Here is a 16,902-nt window from a genome sequence, read left to right on the forward strand (position 1 = left end):
TTGGATTCAATAAAAGAGATCTAGTTGTACATACTTTGGATGTCATATCTTTGATTTTTATTATTGTTAAGGCCTTTGGACAGAAAAAAATGACCCGTCATGTCAATGACCCATATACAAATGCATAAAGTGTCAAAAAAATAAATGCTTAAAGTGGGATTTTGGATGTTTTCTTACCACTAGTCAGAAAAAAACGCTTTATTAAAAGCCAAAAAGCCCAAAATCTCAAAATTGAAAAAAAAAAAAAAAAAAACGTTTTAGCCTGTAGTGTCATGCCGTAATGCTTACTTAATTTTAAACACTAATAATTTAATGAAACTGTTAAATAAAAAAAAATATCAAAATGAATATAAATAAATTTTTCCAGGGGTTTCCTTAGAAAAGGAAAAATTGTCCCCAGCCTGTTAAACTGCTGGTTCAGAATCAAAAACTAGTCGTGTCTGAGACCAAGGAGAATAATATGTCCACACAAAGCATAATTATCTATTTGTTTAAATATATTTAACTTATTTTTATTTTTATTTACAAGAAGCGATAATATTGTTGCAGCACACAGCTGCTCCAAACAGTATATTTGGCCCATCTGTCTTAAGAAGATTGTATTATAAATTTACATTTATATTTAGAATAATTAATTTAGCAGAGATAAATCTCATCTGTGATTGAGCACACCAGTACGCCGATAACTCACAAAAATCAGCTTATTGAAATAACCTGGCATCCGAGTTCACATTGCAAACCAATAACCCGACAACACAAACTGCGTTTACATGACTTTATTAATAAATCGCGTCAAAGCGCAATAATTTGCATATCTGAGAGCATTTCATTTATGTCGGTTGTGATGTTAAATAAAGCATTAAAAACCGAAGATGAGTATTGCAACATGTCTGCAGGAAACATATGTTTTCCTCTCATGCAGTTACAGAGGCAGCATTTTGATTGAACCATTGCACGAGATGACGACACATTTTTATTATTCTTTGGTCAAGAAAGTGTCTTGAGTCTGAGTTTGCAATAAATTTCCCCCACCTTTACAGCAAAACATTTGCTCTGTCTGGATGCTCTTAAATCCGCAGTAAGGACGCGTTCCTGTCACATATCACACAAAGAAAGCTCGGCGAAAGTGGCATAAATCTAGCTGTGTCGATCGGTTTATGCTTAAGCCGTTTGACTTTACTCTAATAAAAGAAAACGGGTAAACGCATTTACATGACCACATGCATCGTCGGCTTATTAAGCATAATCGGGTTCAGAACACACATGTAAATGCGTTCATTGATTGCTATGAATTGTATGTTTGTGTATAAACATACAACTGACTATTACATCAGAAAATGAATTATTTATTTGAATTATCAATGAATTGTTCTTTTGATGGCCATATAAGTTCTCCACACTCTTTCACAAAGACCATGATGATGTTTGTCTGTGTGTGTATGTGTATGTAGTAACAGTCGGTTGCGTCATTGTTCGGCTTTCAAGGCTGGCTCTGAGAGCAGTCCCTGGGGGCCGACAGTCGAGGGCCCCTCAGGAGGCCGTGAGGAGGTCCACGTCAGTGCTGTCAATTTGTGTTCTCTGGGAGAGAAAGAAGCCCGAGGCAACCTGTCGTCCACGGTTTAGATGGGGCATTCCCAGTGGGACTCTCCTATTGGTTGATCTGAAGCGTCAGTCATCATTAGAACGTTGCCATGGTGATGCAATTCCCACCTCCCATACCTCACCAACTGCTTTCTATATCCCTGAACACAACCTGCATTATAGTGCTGTCGTCTTGCTATACACTTTCTGAAAAGGAAATCTTATCGTATAAAGTATCGTCCAGCATACAGAAGTTCATATTTTCGTACTTTACATGTAAATTAAGAGGAATGAACTAGCGTAGTGCACTAATTCTGTAGAGATATGTGCATGAACATGAACTATGAACATGCGGATCCAAACAGAAAGTTGATTTAAAAGTGGTCGTGTGTTCTTAATGAGGTGGGAGGGGCTTGTTTCATTGTAAATTTTTACATGACTGATGGCTGGTTCTTTCACAGTCAACAACAGCGAATATTCTCTTTCCCCTTTCAAAATGTTTAAACATACTAATAATGTAGTTGTTTGGGATTACCTTACCATCAAAGTATGATAGTATGTAAATATGGTAATGAGATTATTTTAAATACAAACCCGATTCCAAAAAAGTTGGGACACTGTACAAATTGTGAATAAAAACAGAATGCAATGATGTGAAAGTTTCAAATTTCAATATTTTATTCAGAATACAACATAGATGACATATCAAATGTTTAAACTGGGAAAATGTATCATTTTAAGGGAAAAATAAGTAAGAAAAAGAAAAATAAGTTTTAAATTTCATGGCATCAACACATCTCAAAAAAGTTGGGACAAGGCCATGTTTACCACTGTGTGGCATCCCCTCTTCTTTTTATAACAGTCTGCAAACGTCTGGGGACTGAGGAGACAAGTTGCTCAAGTTTAGGAATAGGAATGTTGTCCCATTCTTGTCTAATACAGGCTTCTAGTTGCTCAACTGTCTTAGGTCTTCTTTGTCGCATCTTCCTCTTTATGATGCGCCAAATGTTTTCTATGGGTGAAAGATCTGGACTGCAGGCTGGCCATTTCAGTACCCGGATCCTCCTTCTACACAGTCATGATGTTGTAATTGATGCAGTATGTGGTCTGGCATTGTCATGTTGGAAAATGCAAGGTCTTCCCTGAAAGAGACGACGTCTGGATGGGAGCATATGTTGTTCTAGAACTTGGATATACCTTTCAGCATTGATGGTGCCTTTCCAGATGTGTAAGCTGCCCATGCCACACGCACTCATGCAACCCCATACCATCAGAGATGCAGGCTTCTGAACTGAGCGCTGATAACAACTTGGGTTGTCCTTGTCCTCTTTAGTCCGGATGACATGGCATCCCAGTTTTCCAAAAAGAACTTCAAATTTTGATTCATCTGACCACAGAACAGTTTTCCACTTTGCCACAGTCCATTTTAAATGAGCCTTGGCCCAGAGAAAACGCCTGCGCTTCTGGATCATGTTTAGATATGGCTTCTTTTTTGACCTATAACGTTTTAGCCGGCAACGGCGAATGGCACGGTGGATTGTGTTCACCGACAATGTTTTCTGGAAGTATTCCTGAGCCCATGTTGTGATTTCCATTACAGTAGCATTCCTGTATGTGTTGCAGTGCCGTCTAAGGGCCCGAAGATCACGGGCATCCAGTATGGTTTTCCGGCCTTGACCCTTACGCACAGAGATTGTTCCAGATTCTCTGAATCTTTGGATGATATTATGCACTGTAGATGATGATAACTTCAAACTCTTTGCAATTTTTCTCTGAGAAACTCCTTTCTGATATTGCTCCACTATTTTTGGCCGCAGCATTGGGGGAATTGGTGATCCTCTGCCCATCTTGACTTCTGAGAGACACTGCCACTCTGAGAGGCTCTTTTTATACCCAATCATGTTGCCAATTGACCTAATAAGTTGCAAATTGGTCCTCCAGCTGTTCCTTATATGTACATTTAACTTTTCCGGCCTCTTATTGCTACCTGTCCCAACTTTTTTGGAATGTGTAGCTCTCATGAAATCCAAAATGAGCCAATATTTGGCATGACATTTCAAAATGTCTCACTTTCTACATTTGATATGTTATCTATATTCTGTTGTGAATAAAATATAAGTTTATGAGATTTGTAAATTATTGCATTCCTTTTTTATTCACAATTTGTACAGTGTCCCAACTTTTTTGGAATTGGGTTTGTATTAAAATTGGTGGTTGATCAGTATTGGGTTTTCAATGACTGATTCTTATTCTTTTAACTCTTGGCCCTTGATAATATTGAAGATTTGGTTAATTCCTTGGTTGATAGCGCTACTGCTCTTTTTCTTTCTTTTTTTGTAAAGACTGTATTTATCCAATTACTCTGGCTTGCAAACAACTCGCTAGTCCTTCAAATCTTTAGAGAACAAAATATGAAGGTTATAAACCCAGTTCGTAAATACCCATTAAATGAATGAAAAGAGGGTTTTGATATTCTCAGCGCTCACTAAAACAAATCAAGGAATTAGATGCAAAGTTCTTCTCGCAGGAATAAACCCAATATTTGAGCAGATGTAGGTGAGACTTCAAAGTCTTTTTCTTGTGTGCCCACCCAAGGAGAAAAAGATAAAGAGAGAGAGAATGAAAGAGAAACACTTGAGCAGCTTTACCCACTAATACCTGCATGTTTCCCCTCAGGCGAGCTGTGCACCCTCGACTCGTTTCAACAAGTTCAGTTCTCATTCGCAAGGTTAAATGCTCTACGCAAATATGAAAATCTAGACGCAAATGTTTGGCTCATTGCAAGCGTGCGTTTCCAACAGGCTTCTTGCATTGCTATAGCACAAATCAACCTGTGCGCACAAGGGGGCGATAGAGTTTCCTTGAAACGCCTGTGCCATTAAATCACATTTCAGAAGCGGAAGTCATCATAGTTGGGTAAACTTCTATAGCGGTGAATGAGAAACGGCATTTAATATATTTTTTTGTGTTCCCATTCGCTCAAATAGCAAAAGAAAAACTCCACAATAGGGTTTTCACGACTTTCAAAAAGAGGAAAAAATAGAGATCGATTGATAACGGCAGTCAGATGAGAGAAAGATCCCGTCACTCCCATAACCTCTGTATTAGAAACACCCTCACAGCAGCTTTAACTAGATTTTTGTAATTTGATGCATTGGTAATTAGGGATGTACAATATATCTGCCACCATATCAGCTGATATATGTTAATTTTTAATGTTATTATCAGCCTGATAAGAAAATTTGGCTGATATTAAAACCAATAAATAATGGATTTTTCCTTCAGCTGAGACACTTCAGATGTGCACTGTTCACTATGATGGTTTTGAATAACTTGAAATATGATTGGAATCACTTCAAAAAGAAAAATACAGTTAAGTTGCACATGTGCAGCACAAGTCTGTTATATAGGCTACATAAAATTATAATGAGAACATATTTGTGTGCTTGGGACATGGCTTTTTAAAGGGTTAATTCACCCAAAAATTAAATTTTGTCATTTATTACTCACCCTCATGTCGTTCCACACCCGTAAGACCTTCGTTCATCTTCAGAACACAAATTAAGATATTTTTGATGAAATCCGATGGCTCAGTGAGGCCATTGACAGCAAGATAATTCAATGCCCAGAAAGATACTAAAGACATATTTAAAACAGTTCATGTGAGTACAGTGGTTCAACCTTAATGTTATAAAGCGACGAGAATATTTTTTGTGCACCAAAAAAACAAAATAATGACTTTATTAAACAATATCTAGTGATGGACGATTTCAAAACACTGCTTCATGAAGCTTTACGAATCTCTTTTTTTCGAATCAGTGGTTCGGAGCATGAATCAAACTGCCAAAGTTAAGTGATTTCAGTAAACGAGGCTTCGTTAGGTTATAAGCGTTTCAAAATTTCAATAGTTCATGTGACTTTGGCAGTTTGACACACGATCCGAACCACTGATTTAAAACAAAAGATTCGTAAAACTTTCGAAGCTTCATGAAGCAGTGTTTTGGAATCGCCCATCACTAGATATTGTTGAATAAAGTCGTTATTTTGTTTTTTTGGCGCACAAAAAATATTCTCATCGCTTTATAATATTAAGGTTGAACCACTGTAGTCACATGAACTGATTTAAATACGTCTTTAGTAGCTTTCTGGGCATTGAAAGTGTTAATTATCTTGCTGTCAATACAGGCCTCACTGAGCCATCAGAATATCAAAAATATCTTAATTTGTGTTCTGAAGATGAACGAAGGTCTTACAGGTGTGGAACGACATGAGGGTGAATAATTAATGACAGAAATTTCATTTTGGGTGAACTAACCCTTTAATGCCTTATTCTACATTCTTTAATCCTACCCCAATACCTAAACTTAATTGCTATAACTACCTTATTAACTATTAATAAGCAGTAAATTAGGTGGTTATTGAGGCCAAAGTCGTAGGTAATAGTGAATATGTGATCCCCATACTAAAGTGTTACCAACATTTCTGTTTATTATCAATATTGTTCGCTGCTTATCAAGAGCTCTGTCTTAACTGTGTTTGAGAGAAGATGCAAAGAAATCGAAGCGCCCTCTGTAGCTTTTTTTTATCATTCTACCTTTGAATCAAGACTTTTATTGTTCCAGAGATCCTCCACGATACCCTCCGTCTCCCTGAGGACAGCCCGAGAGATTAATTGATTCCAGAACTATTATTTGTCATCATTACCCTCCATTTCCCATTGCCATTGCGCCTTTGTCTCCAGATGAGTGTGGAATTACTGCTTGAGAGGGCTGTTTTGCTGTGCTTTTTGTATTGGCCTGTTCTGTAGGGAGCTAATGGCGTGTAGAATCAATTCCTTCTTGGCCCCGGTCCCTCGCTGGAAGCTGGATAGAAGTTTTGCCGACCGCTCACGCCGCTTTCGTTTAGGGCACGGGGATGTGTTTTGGATTTCGTTTCGGGTTGAAAAACAACGTTTTAGGGGGCGCAGGGAGGGTAGAATCCAATTTATGGATTGAGACGGACTGTTCGTCTGCAAACTTGTGGTGAATGTGTTCGTTTCAGACCACAGGTCTGAACTATAGGTGAAAGAATCCGAAAGTGTTTTCCCAATCATCCATTGCATCGCTGTGGACCAGAATGTTAGTGTTGTCATTTTTCCACTGCCAGAGTTCATGGAGTCATAGAGTCTTTTGGAAACAAACAGGAGGGAAAGTTGGTTGAACTTCAGCAGGCGTGGGGCAATTGCTTCGCATCGGATTTCACACTGTTGAGCCTTTGCCACGTTTGCTTGTAACAGTGGGGCTTTATTATTGTAATTTGATTAATGGCAAAGTCTTTGTCGGAGCCTCCTTCAATAGCGCCATTGTGTCAATGGACCAGAAGTGACTTCCCCCTCCTGCTGGGTCTTGAAGACTGCTGAAACCGTCGTTTGTTGGAGGGGAAAATAATTTGACAGGCCCGCATCCCCCTCTCCAGCCCCTCTGAGGACTCCCATAATGCCCCCCGTGGGCCCGGCTGCTTGTTCTCACTCGTGTGAGTGATGAAAGAGTGAGGCGCAAAGAATCAGCCCTCATTGTCTTGCCATAATCAATTACCGTACAGCAAACGCTCCCCGTAGACCAGCACCATCACCTCCATCAAGATGAGCTGCAGTAAATATAGTCTGTTTTGCTGACAGTCACAGATTTTGTTTTTTTCATGCAGTTTGATGGTTTACATTCATCTGAGCCATTCTTAAGATACTAATATGTATTGGTAAATAATGTAAAGGTGTACCTTTAATAAGGTTGCATTCCTCATTTGTAAGTCAGTTTGGAGAAAAGCGTCTACTAAATAGATTCATGTAAATGTATAGGTACAATTTTAGCACTTTTTTTCTGAATTCAAAGCAAGAAATCCAATGAAGTTGTGAACTGCAGTTTGGTCACTAAAATGAATATGGAAGCTGGTTCACAATTTGTCGAATTTTACTTCAGTGTGTGTGTGTATATATATATATAAATTAAAAATTAAATGAAATTAAAAATAATATAATTTATCTCAACAATAAATTAAAATTAGAATTTTTGACCATTCTTCTAGAAGCTCATTTGTGAGGTCAGGCAGTGATGTTGGCGAGAAGGCCTGGCTCACAGTCTCCGCTCTAATTTATCCCAAAGGTGTTCTGTCGGGTTGAGATCAGGACTCTGTGCAGGCCAGTCAAGTTCCTCCACACCAAACTCACTTATCCCTGTCTTTATGGACCTTACCTTGTGCACTGGTGTGCAGTCATGTTGGAACATCCCCAAACTGTTCCCACAAAGTTGGGAGCATGAAATTATCCAAAATGTCTTGGTATGCTGAAGCATTAAGAGTTCCTTTCACTGGAACTAAGGGTTCAACCCCTGAAAAACAACCCCACACCATAATCCCCCTCCACCAAACTTTACATTTGGCACAATGCAGACAAGCAAGTACCGTTCTCCTGGCAACCGTCAAACCTAGACTCGTGCATTGGATTGCCAGACAGAGAAGCGTGATTGGTCACTCCAGAGAACATGTGAGTCCAGTGGCGGCGTGCTTTACACCACTGCATCGACGCTTTGCATTGCACTTGGTGATGTAAGGCTTGGATGCAGCTGCTCGGCCATGGAAACCCATTCCATGGCCGAGCAGTTGACCGTGGAATATTTAGTAGTAAGGAAATTTCACGAATGGACTTATTGCACAGGTCGAAACCTATCACAGTACCACGCTTGAATTCACTGAGCTCCTGAGAGCGACCCATTCTTTCACAGATGTTTGTAGAAGCAGTCTGCATGCCTAGAGCTTGATTTTATACACCTGTGGCCATGGAAGTGATTGAACACCTGAATTCAATGATTTGGAGGAGTGTCCCAATACTTTTGGCAGTATAGTGTGTGTGTGTATATGTATATATATATATATATATATATATATATATATATATATATTTTAATACATTTTGAGGTAAATTATATTATTTTTAATGATTTAATTTTTACTTAAATTTTACAAATAAAATTTTTAATACATAATTGGAATATTTCATACATTTTTATTTCAGTATAATTCTGTTCAGACAAAATCAGTGTTTTCTGTCACCAGGTTTAAGATAAATTGTGTCCATATCAGAAAATGATAGAAATGATAAAGGGGCTTCAGTGCCTGAGGTAGGATTTTTTTATTTAGGGTTTCATATATACCTATTGTTGTGACGCTTTCTGAAAATGTAATTAACTATATTATAAAATAATATGTTGAAATATCACTGGAGCCCAAGTATCACCCATGAGGTAACTGAATTATCTGGTTGGTTTGCCGGTTGATGTAAGGCTTTGGTTCAGTGGATTTGTATAATTTATAATCCGACAGCTTTGGTGTCCATTTCTGATAAAAATGGATGCTATTTTATTGCCTGAGGAAAGAAATTGTGCTTTGTTAGTTTAATATGTGCCTGATGTTGTGGCTGTTTTGAAAAATTAACTAAATATAGTGCAATACAGCCCATGAATTACCCATAAGGTAATTGAATTAGCTGATTGGGTCGGCACTTGAGTTCAATCAATAGATTGTCTTGGATTGTGAATGTATTGGGTTCTCAGTGTTACCAATAGGTGTGGAAATGGATTGTGGGGATATGTGCCCTCTGGGATGCTCAATTTCCATGTTTTATGAGGTAGAAATGGACTCCTGAGGGAGGAACCCCAGTCCACCCAGATGAGCCCCACTTTTATTGCCGTGAAGCGGCCCACCTGTCATCCACACGGGTCTTATGGAGATGGATTACATGTGCTGTTTTTCTCCCTGAATCTGTAATCTTGAGTCACAGCGTGAGGTTAAGTATCCTAACATGCTAATGCCTTACAGAAAGGGATTGTGGGGTGGGGGGAACAACAATGTGATTGGCTGATGAGTGTGCAGAAGTGTGTGGAGCAGTTATTTATTACCTGTTGAGAGCTAATGACAGGTTCAGCACTTTGTTTTCGGTCTAACTTTCCATTTTGCTCTCGATGCGCCTGATGTTTGGAAGTGTTTGTTCACTGAGCAAATTCTGATTTATCTGAAGCGTTTGAAAGCGTCAGGTAGAAATGAAAAGAGCAGTTGCCTTTGGAAGATGAAAAGACAGGGGAAAACACAGATGAAAGCACGAACTCTCTAATTCTGATTCGAGTTGGTTAGAGCGAATGTAAAATGAAGGGAGGAAATACAATAGAAGCTGCTGAAGGATAGTGTGTGTGTGTGTGTGTGTGTAAAGCTACTAGAATATAAATACAATGGCTTTTGTTCTTTAGTGGTCGAGAAGAAGGAAGGACTACTAGCTTCCAACAGTACAGAGACTCTAACTGCTGTCAGTGGGAACGCAGCTTGAAGATTTCAATGAGAATTGTGGTGTTTTAATTTATGTAACTCAATGCTGTCTACAAAGCTTAAATGTGATTAAAAACATTCTCCATTGCAGTTTAATGTGCAGAGATTAAATGAGCGGTTTATGGATTATTTTTTAAATATTGAGTCTTAACTAATTTTGTATGTTTTGCATGCTTTTGTGCGCAGAAAAATTCTCACACTGGATTAAAGCAGTGTGTGTCGTTCTCAAAACCAGTTAAAACACAATAAACATTTTTATACAGTATTTTTTTCCAGCTGTTGAATGATAAAACACTGACAGCAGCCAATCAGAATCCGTTCTAGTTTAAGGGCTCGCGCATTTAAAATGGTGGATGACATTGCGGAGAAGTTAACTATATTGACTTCGTCAGCTAAATTCACTGTTAGATCAGATCGATTACACTAGCTATTCACTCGAAACATAGCATGCTGAGGACATCTGCTGGTTAAAGCCGTGTAAATGCAACAAGAACAGCAAAAACATGTTGTACACTTTGAAACTGCAGCGCATGAGCTTAGAATAAACAGACCGTTATCGTTCGCTGGTGTGGACGCAAATATAGTTCTCTTTATAGTTATCGTTGTTGGTGTGAACGGGGCTTTAATCGTGTTACAGACCTCTCATTTGCCATGCATACACATATTCAGATGTTTGCCATATTTTTATTTTATTCTGGTTTACTTAAAATAATACTTTTGGCGTGGGCGCCGATAGCCTCGTGGGCAGCACCAACATATAGTGCAACTGTGCCTCCGGCGATCCGAGTTCGATTCCCAGCTCCTTTGCTGATCCTGTTCCCCTCTCTCCACCCCATGCTTTCCTGCCTCGTCTGTACTGTCCTATGTAATAAAGCCATGAAGTGGCCAAAAATATACATAAAAAATAATACTTTTCTTGCTATTCATTTCAATAATATATATTTTATAATGTAAAATTAGCTCAATTATTATTTGTTGCATTCTTAGAAATAATATTTCCATTTCTAAAAAGAAATAAAAAATACTTGTTTCTAAGGCCACTGGCAGTATGTGATTTTAATTAATTAATATACTTATTTGCTGTATCTGTGGTTTCAGAATACATTGTGTATAAATTTTTAGTGTGAGCATATTGATGATTTATGATTTCTGCATGAAAATGTAATTTTTTTGTAATTCTGTTTGGTGCCACTAGAGATATCAGTGCACTGATAAAAATGATTCTGTGGTGAAGTAAATACAACTGAAAAAAAAAACAAATGTAATTTCTATATGGAAAAAGTTAGTTCAGAATTTAAAGAAAAATAACAACAGTAAATTCCATATTAGTACTCAGTTCAAGCTCTTATAAATTAAAGTGTAAATATCAACAATATAAAAATAAGTAAAACCAAAGTCCCTTTAAGACAAGTCATTTCACTCGGCGGCCATCTTTGAAACGCCTTTCGGGCATGCAGCTCCTATCTCTTTGAATGGGGAAACATCAAATTCTCCAAAACTGTTCGCCAACCTTACGATTACATTTCATATTTGAAATCACCAATGAAATCTGACAACAGCTGTCTTATAAATGTTTTATCCAAACGCTCGAATCATGACAAAAAACTGTATTTTTTAGGCTGGATCAAGCTAATGCGCATGCGCAGACCTAAATGCGCGTCTCTTCTGCCATGTTTCAGAGGCGCGCGTCTGACTGTTTCTATAGAAACCGGTGCTTCTAACGGCTGCTGCAGTGACGCGATGACTTTACCAGTCAGCGATTGGCTCTTATTTAGAAGGCGGGACTTATTCCGCCATATTGCGCATTACACTTTCTCCCATTCAAAACAATACGAGTAACGTGTCTTGTGTTATACTATAGTCTTTGGTAAAACCTACTCAATTTTTCTGGTACTGGTGTTCCCATCATGCACTGGGCCATGAATATTTTTAATTAAATAATATATATATATATATATATATATATATATATATATATATATATATATATATATATATATATATATATATATATAATTTTTTTTTGTTTTTTTTGCTGTTTTCCAGCTGTATTTACACTGTTTTATCATTGCTTTTGTTGATAGACTCAGTAACTTGCCATTTTGTGACATTTGGAGTACATTTTCTACTCAAAATGGCACATTCGTACTCAAAAACGATTTTTCAAACGTTACCGTCATTGTGTTCCAAATATTGAAGTCTCTGTGTTCGGGTGAGTGCCGCATTAATAATATGTAGATATGGTGTCTGCACAATGTATCTATTGTATTATTTACTTAGATGTTTCTATGTAAAGCACACACTTTAAAAGCATGGTTTAATTCAGTGTTGTATTATTTGAGTAAAAAGATGAATGCTAAATAGCGGATGGATTTTTGATATCTCGAACGGGTTGCCTGTGGCAAGGCAACAAATTCATGGCAAGAAAAGGGAAACAAAGAAGTGTGTTATAACTTCTGCATACATTGATTTTGATAAAACTTCAGCTGTGTGTTGGTTGTAGGAGGCCGATCACATGGGTGTTACTATTGTGAGTCAAAGTTATAGCACCACCAACTGGCAGCAGGAAGTGTGTCACTTTCAAAATGCTTTGAAATCATTTTTTTTCTTTTTTTTTTTTTTTTAAAATTGCTACGAGAAAATCTCACAAGATATTTTTTTCAGTGTGTGGAAATTACACACTTCATCTTTAAATTCTGCTAACTGATGATTTGTCTAGTTTATTTCCTTGGGTCTGCAGTTGTAAGTAGGCAGTGGATGTTGACGGACACATACCCATGATGGACCCTAGAGACTGGATGGGCAAATCTCCGCTTGTAGCGGCAGCTCAGGCGTCATTGTGCTTCCTTTCACGCTTTCAACACCATCTCTTAGTCTCTTAAGCGCCACTCATGCGCATTCCCACAATGCAACAGTTTCTCAAGCTGAAGCTTGTCATGGTCCGTTAAATGGAGAAAGGATATAGTATGTGACACTTTAACCGATTTCCTTGATTTTGTTTTTGTATCTCTGCCATTTTTCCTTCCCAGGCATTCTAGGCCACTTCTCGTTCTCTTCAGTCTTTGTACGTGTCAGTATCTCTCTCTTCCCCTCTCATTCACTAGTATGCCATTTCCCTGGAGAGCCCTTGCCCCTTTCTGAGAGGTCTCGCTGACTGAGGCAGTTTTGAAGTGGGTTTTCCTCAAAGTGTGCAGACTAAGGCTAACAGCTTATACTTATCAACCCAGCAGCCTCATTTTCTGGCTGTCTCTGGGCTTCTGGGTCAAGGATGTATCGCTGTTGCCCTCCAACAGCAATTCTGGACTCCATCCGATTACTCACAGCCAGCCTGTGACAAACATCCAAAGCCACAAACAGGGGCACATTTGGCCATGTTGGTCCAAATGTTTTCCAGCTGGCTTCTCTACAGTTAGCGTGCAACTGTGGGTTTCCTATGCGTCTTTTTTTAGATTGAGAAAACGCAAGTACACAAGTTTGCATGTCAAGTTTTGAACGCTTTTCAGTTTTAACGGTGCCAAACTATGACTCTAAACATGTGTTGAGAGTTCGTTTTCCATCTTTAGTCCTGTTTAACTTTAGAAATGAAATTGAGCCAGTTATATAGCATCATTAAAGTAGCTAATCTGTGAACGGTTTTATGACATAAGTGTAATTATATGTGCTGTTTCTCAGGTATCATTTTTATGAAGACATATTTTTAGTACCAAATAACCTTGCATGACAAGCAAGCTGCGAACACATTAGCTTCCATCTCAGATTATGTATTTGGTGCTTTGTGTCGAACATGAGATGCTTGTCATTTCCTACGTAATTAAAGTATGAAGCAGCTTGCTTGCTTGCTACTTTACGCAAAGTCTTGCCGTAATTGTTTTCGCACAACACCACTGGTGCAGATAATTGGCCATTACTGCTGTCTGAACAATGCAGGATGGTGACTGAACACTGTTATGTTTTTTAATTATACGTGCCTGTGAACGTCAAGCAATTATGTTAGTTTATAACTTTTCCCAGAGGTATTTTTGCTTAGCAGAAAGGTGAGGGACTCCCTCCAGAATGAAAATCACTTAGCCAACAAAAGAACTGTAATCTTGTGTTTTTGAGAGCATCATTTCAAAATGCATGCTGGTTTATTATTGCATGCAATTGGTGTTGATTCAAGACCCAAATTTTAGTTGGACATACTAATGCCAAAAAGCATCTCATGCATCAAATAGTCTGTAAATCCTGTAACACATTCTTCTTTCCGTCCTCAGGTTCTGACATTCAAGGTTTTACCCCGTTCAGGTTCTCGGTTGAACCCATCGACACGCTGGCCGTACGTGGCCTTCCCGCTGTTCTGAACTGCTCGGCCGTTAGTGACGCTCCGGTAAGGGTGGAATGGAAGAAGGATGGAACGTTCCTGAACCTGGTTGCGGACGACAGGAAGCGGCAGCTAGCCGACGGCTCTTTGCTCATCAGTACGGTGGTCCACTCCAAACACAATAAGCCTGATGAGGGGGTGTACCAGTGCGTGGCCACCATCGACAATCTGGGTACCATCAGCAGCCGAACCGCACGACTCACAGTGGCAGGTATGAAAATTACGTTCATAAATCACGTCTAAAAGCCTGCTGTATCATATTTAATACACAACGTGATCAAAACCTGTTGCACACAATCTACTACATGCCTTCTGATTGATAGTTATACTTTTTAGCAAGTAAAAGTTTTACAATTAACTTGTAGTGTAATTGTAAAAATGTCCACCTTCGGTTTGTGTCTTTTTGCTGTGAAATATTTACTGATCTCTATAGAGTAAATGTAAGAATAACTTTTATATAATTTCTATATTTCAAGATGAACACTCACTGGACTGGAGGAACTTAGGTTTACTTGATTATCCATACTTTTATTTATATATATATATTATTAAAGAAGACCTATTATGCCCCTTTCACAAGATGTAATATAAGTCTCTGGTGTCTCCAGAATGTGTCTGTGAAGTTTCAGCTCAAAATACCCCACAGATCATTTATTATAGCTTGTCAAATTTGCAAAACACGGCGTTTTTGTGTGTGTCCCTTTAAATGCAAATGAGCTGCTGCTCCCGCCCCCTTTCCAGAAGAGGGCGGAGCTTTAACAGCTCAACAACAACAAAGCTGGAGAATCTCACGCAGCCAAAATGACGACAGTGTTCAGCCTTACATTGTTCAAACCGGAGTCGACACTGATGGAGAGACTCAGGAAGAAGTTACAACTTTTAACGTTTCTGAATGGTTAGTGGATAAATTTATGTAGTTGCTGTGGAGTTGATTCAACTCATCCACTAGCATGTGCCGTCATGTTCATATTTTGTGTTGAATTGACCCTCGTTTTCGAAGCAGTCCGGTGTAAAATGACGGCATGACAACAACACTCTACTACAACAACTCTTCCTCTTCTCTAAAGTAGCACAACATGGCCCCGCCCCCTTTGTTGTGTGTTCTCGGGGGCGGGGTTTATGTAAATCTTAGGGTTTGTGATGTCACTAATCCAGGCAGAAGCTTGTTGTAGTCCCTACCAGCCGTTTAAACAGCGATTTCTGTGAAAGAGAATATCTCCCTTTGCATTGAACTTTGAGCGTTGTAACGTTGCAGATGTTGTTTATGCTCAAACAGCAACATTACACACTAACTAAAGTTAAAAAAGTAAAAAATCATAATCAACCACCCCTTTAAATATCAATCATATGAGCATCTGTTATAAAGATCTCATTGATTTGCATCACAAGATTTCAGAATTTCATTTTAGTTTTTGGCCATATAAATATTAGCAACTGCTCAGTTTGGGCCTCTGAATTCAAGTATGAGCTCCACACTCTAAAAAAATAATGTGATGGCTCTTAAAAAAAAAAAAAAAAAAAAAAAACAGTTTGCATAAATTTTTTTGTGAATTTACGTTCAACTAACAAGCTACATTGAGTTAGAGAAACGTATTAATTTGTAGCGTAAACACAATTTTTTAAGTTGATTGCTCAAAAAAAATTGAAGTTGTTCCAACAACCAGAGTTGTAGACCTGGAACCAAATAATCATATCTATTTCAGTTCAAATCAACAGCTATCATAGCACATGCTAACATAACTTATTTAACACGTATATTTAATGAACAATTTGTCACTGGCATTAGCGCAGTCATTGATTGATTTTAAATGTCAAACATAACAGCATTAAACATTAACAGGTCTTTCCCTTCACTAAAAACAAATAAATTAAAACTTAATTTCAACATTTATTCTCCTTATCCAGTCGTCCCATGCTGGGAACTAGAAATCCACTGCCTAATTTCCGAAGTTATCAAGACAATTTTATAAAGTTATTACAACTTAATTAAAAAAAAAAAAAGCCAATTAATGCAGAAATTTGAGTTTAAATTTGAATTACGTTTTAGTGTGCATATTCTCACTTTATCATACTATTTTAGCCATAAATGCCTGATGGATCAAATATGATACTCAACAAAAAAACTCAAATGCACTTTTTTTTTTTTTTTTAAGAATTTGTTTAAAGGTTCAATAAACTCTTCCATAAAAAAAAAAAAAAAAAAGATTTTTTTCTGAACTATTATTTCATATGTCAAGCTTTACAGGATTAATTCGTTTTAACACTACAAGGTTTTTTAAGGGCCATTCTAGCCTGAATCTCAAACAGCATGCGCTCTGACCATCTGATGCATATGAAAAGGCAAAGACCTTTCTCAAAAATCCCATTTTTCTGAGTCTGGCAGAATGAATATCTATCAGTCCATTGGGGACGCATCATTCTGTCAGAGTTCAGAGTGCTGGTCTCGGTTCAGTTTTCTGCAGTCGTGGGTTTTTCTCTACAGAACACGGGTCAGCTCGCTGTAGTCGAGCTTCACACTATGCCATGAATCTAACAGCAGGATTAGTGTGTGTTTGAACAGCAGGGTTAGATATCAGCCAGGCCTTCACAGTTTGCTCTGACTAGAGCCTCCA

The 16,902-nt window shown here is 38.1% G+C and overlaps 1 protein-coding gene across 1 annotated transcript in view; it reads left to right on the plus strand.

Annotated features, from left to right (window-relative positions):
• Nucleotides 1–16,902, plus strand: part of LOC125246971 (neogenin) — a 159,673-nt gene that overhangs the window by 44,520 nt on the left and 98,251 nt on the right. Inside the window, 1 exon segment of the mRNA XM_048158133.1 lies at nucleotides 14,184–14,501. Coding sequence (XP_048014090.1) covers nucleotides 14,184–14,501 — 318 coding nt within the window.

The sequence above is a fragment of the Megalobrama amblycephala genome, linkage group LG15, assembly GCF_018812025.1.
Source record: "Megalobrama amblycephala isolate DHTTF-2021 linkage group LG15, ASM1881202v1, whole genome shotgun sequence".
NCBI lineage: Eukaryota > Metazoa > Chordata > Actinopteri > Cypriniformes > Xenocyprididae > Megalobrama > Megalobrama amblycephala.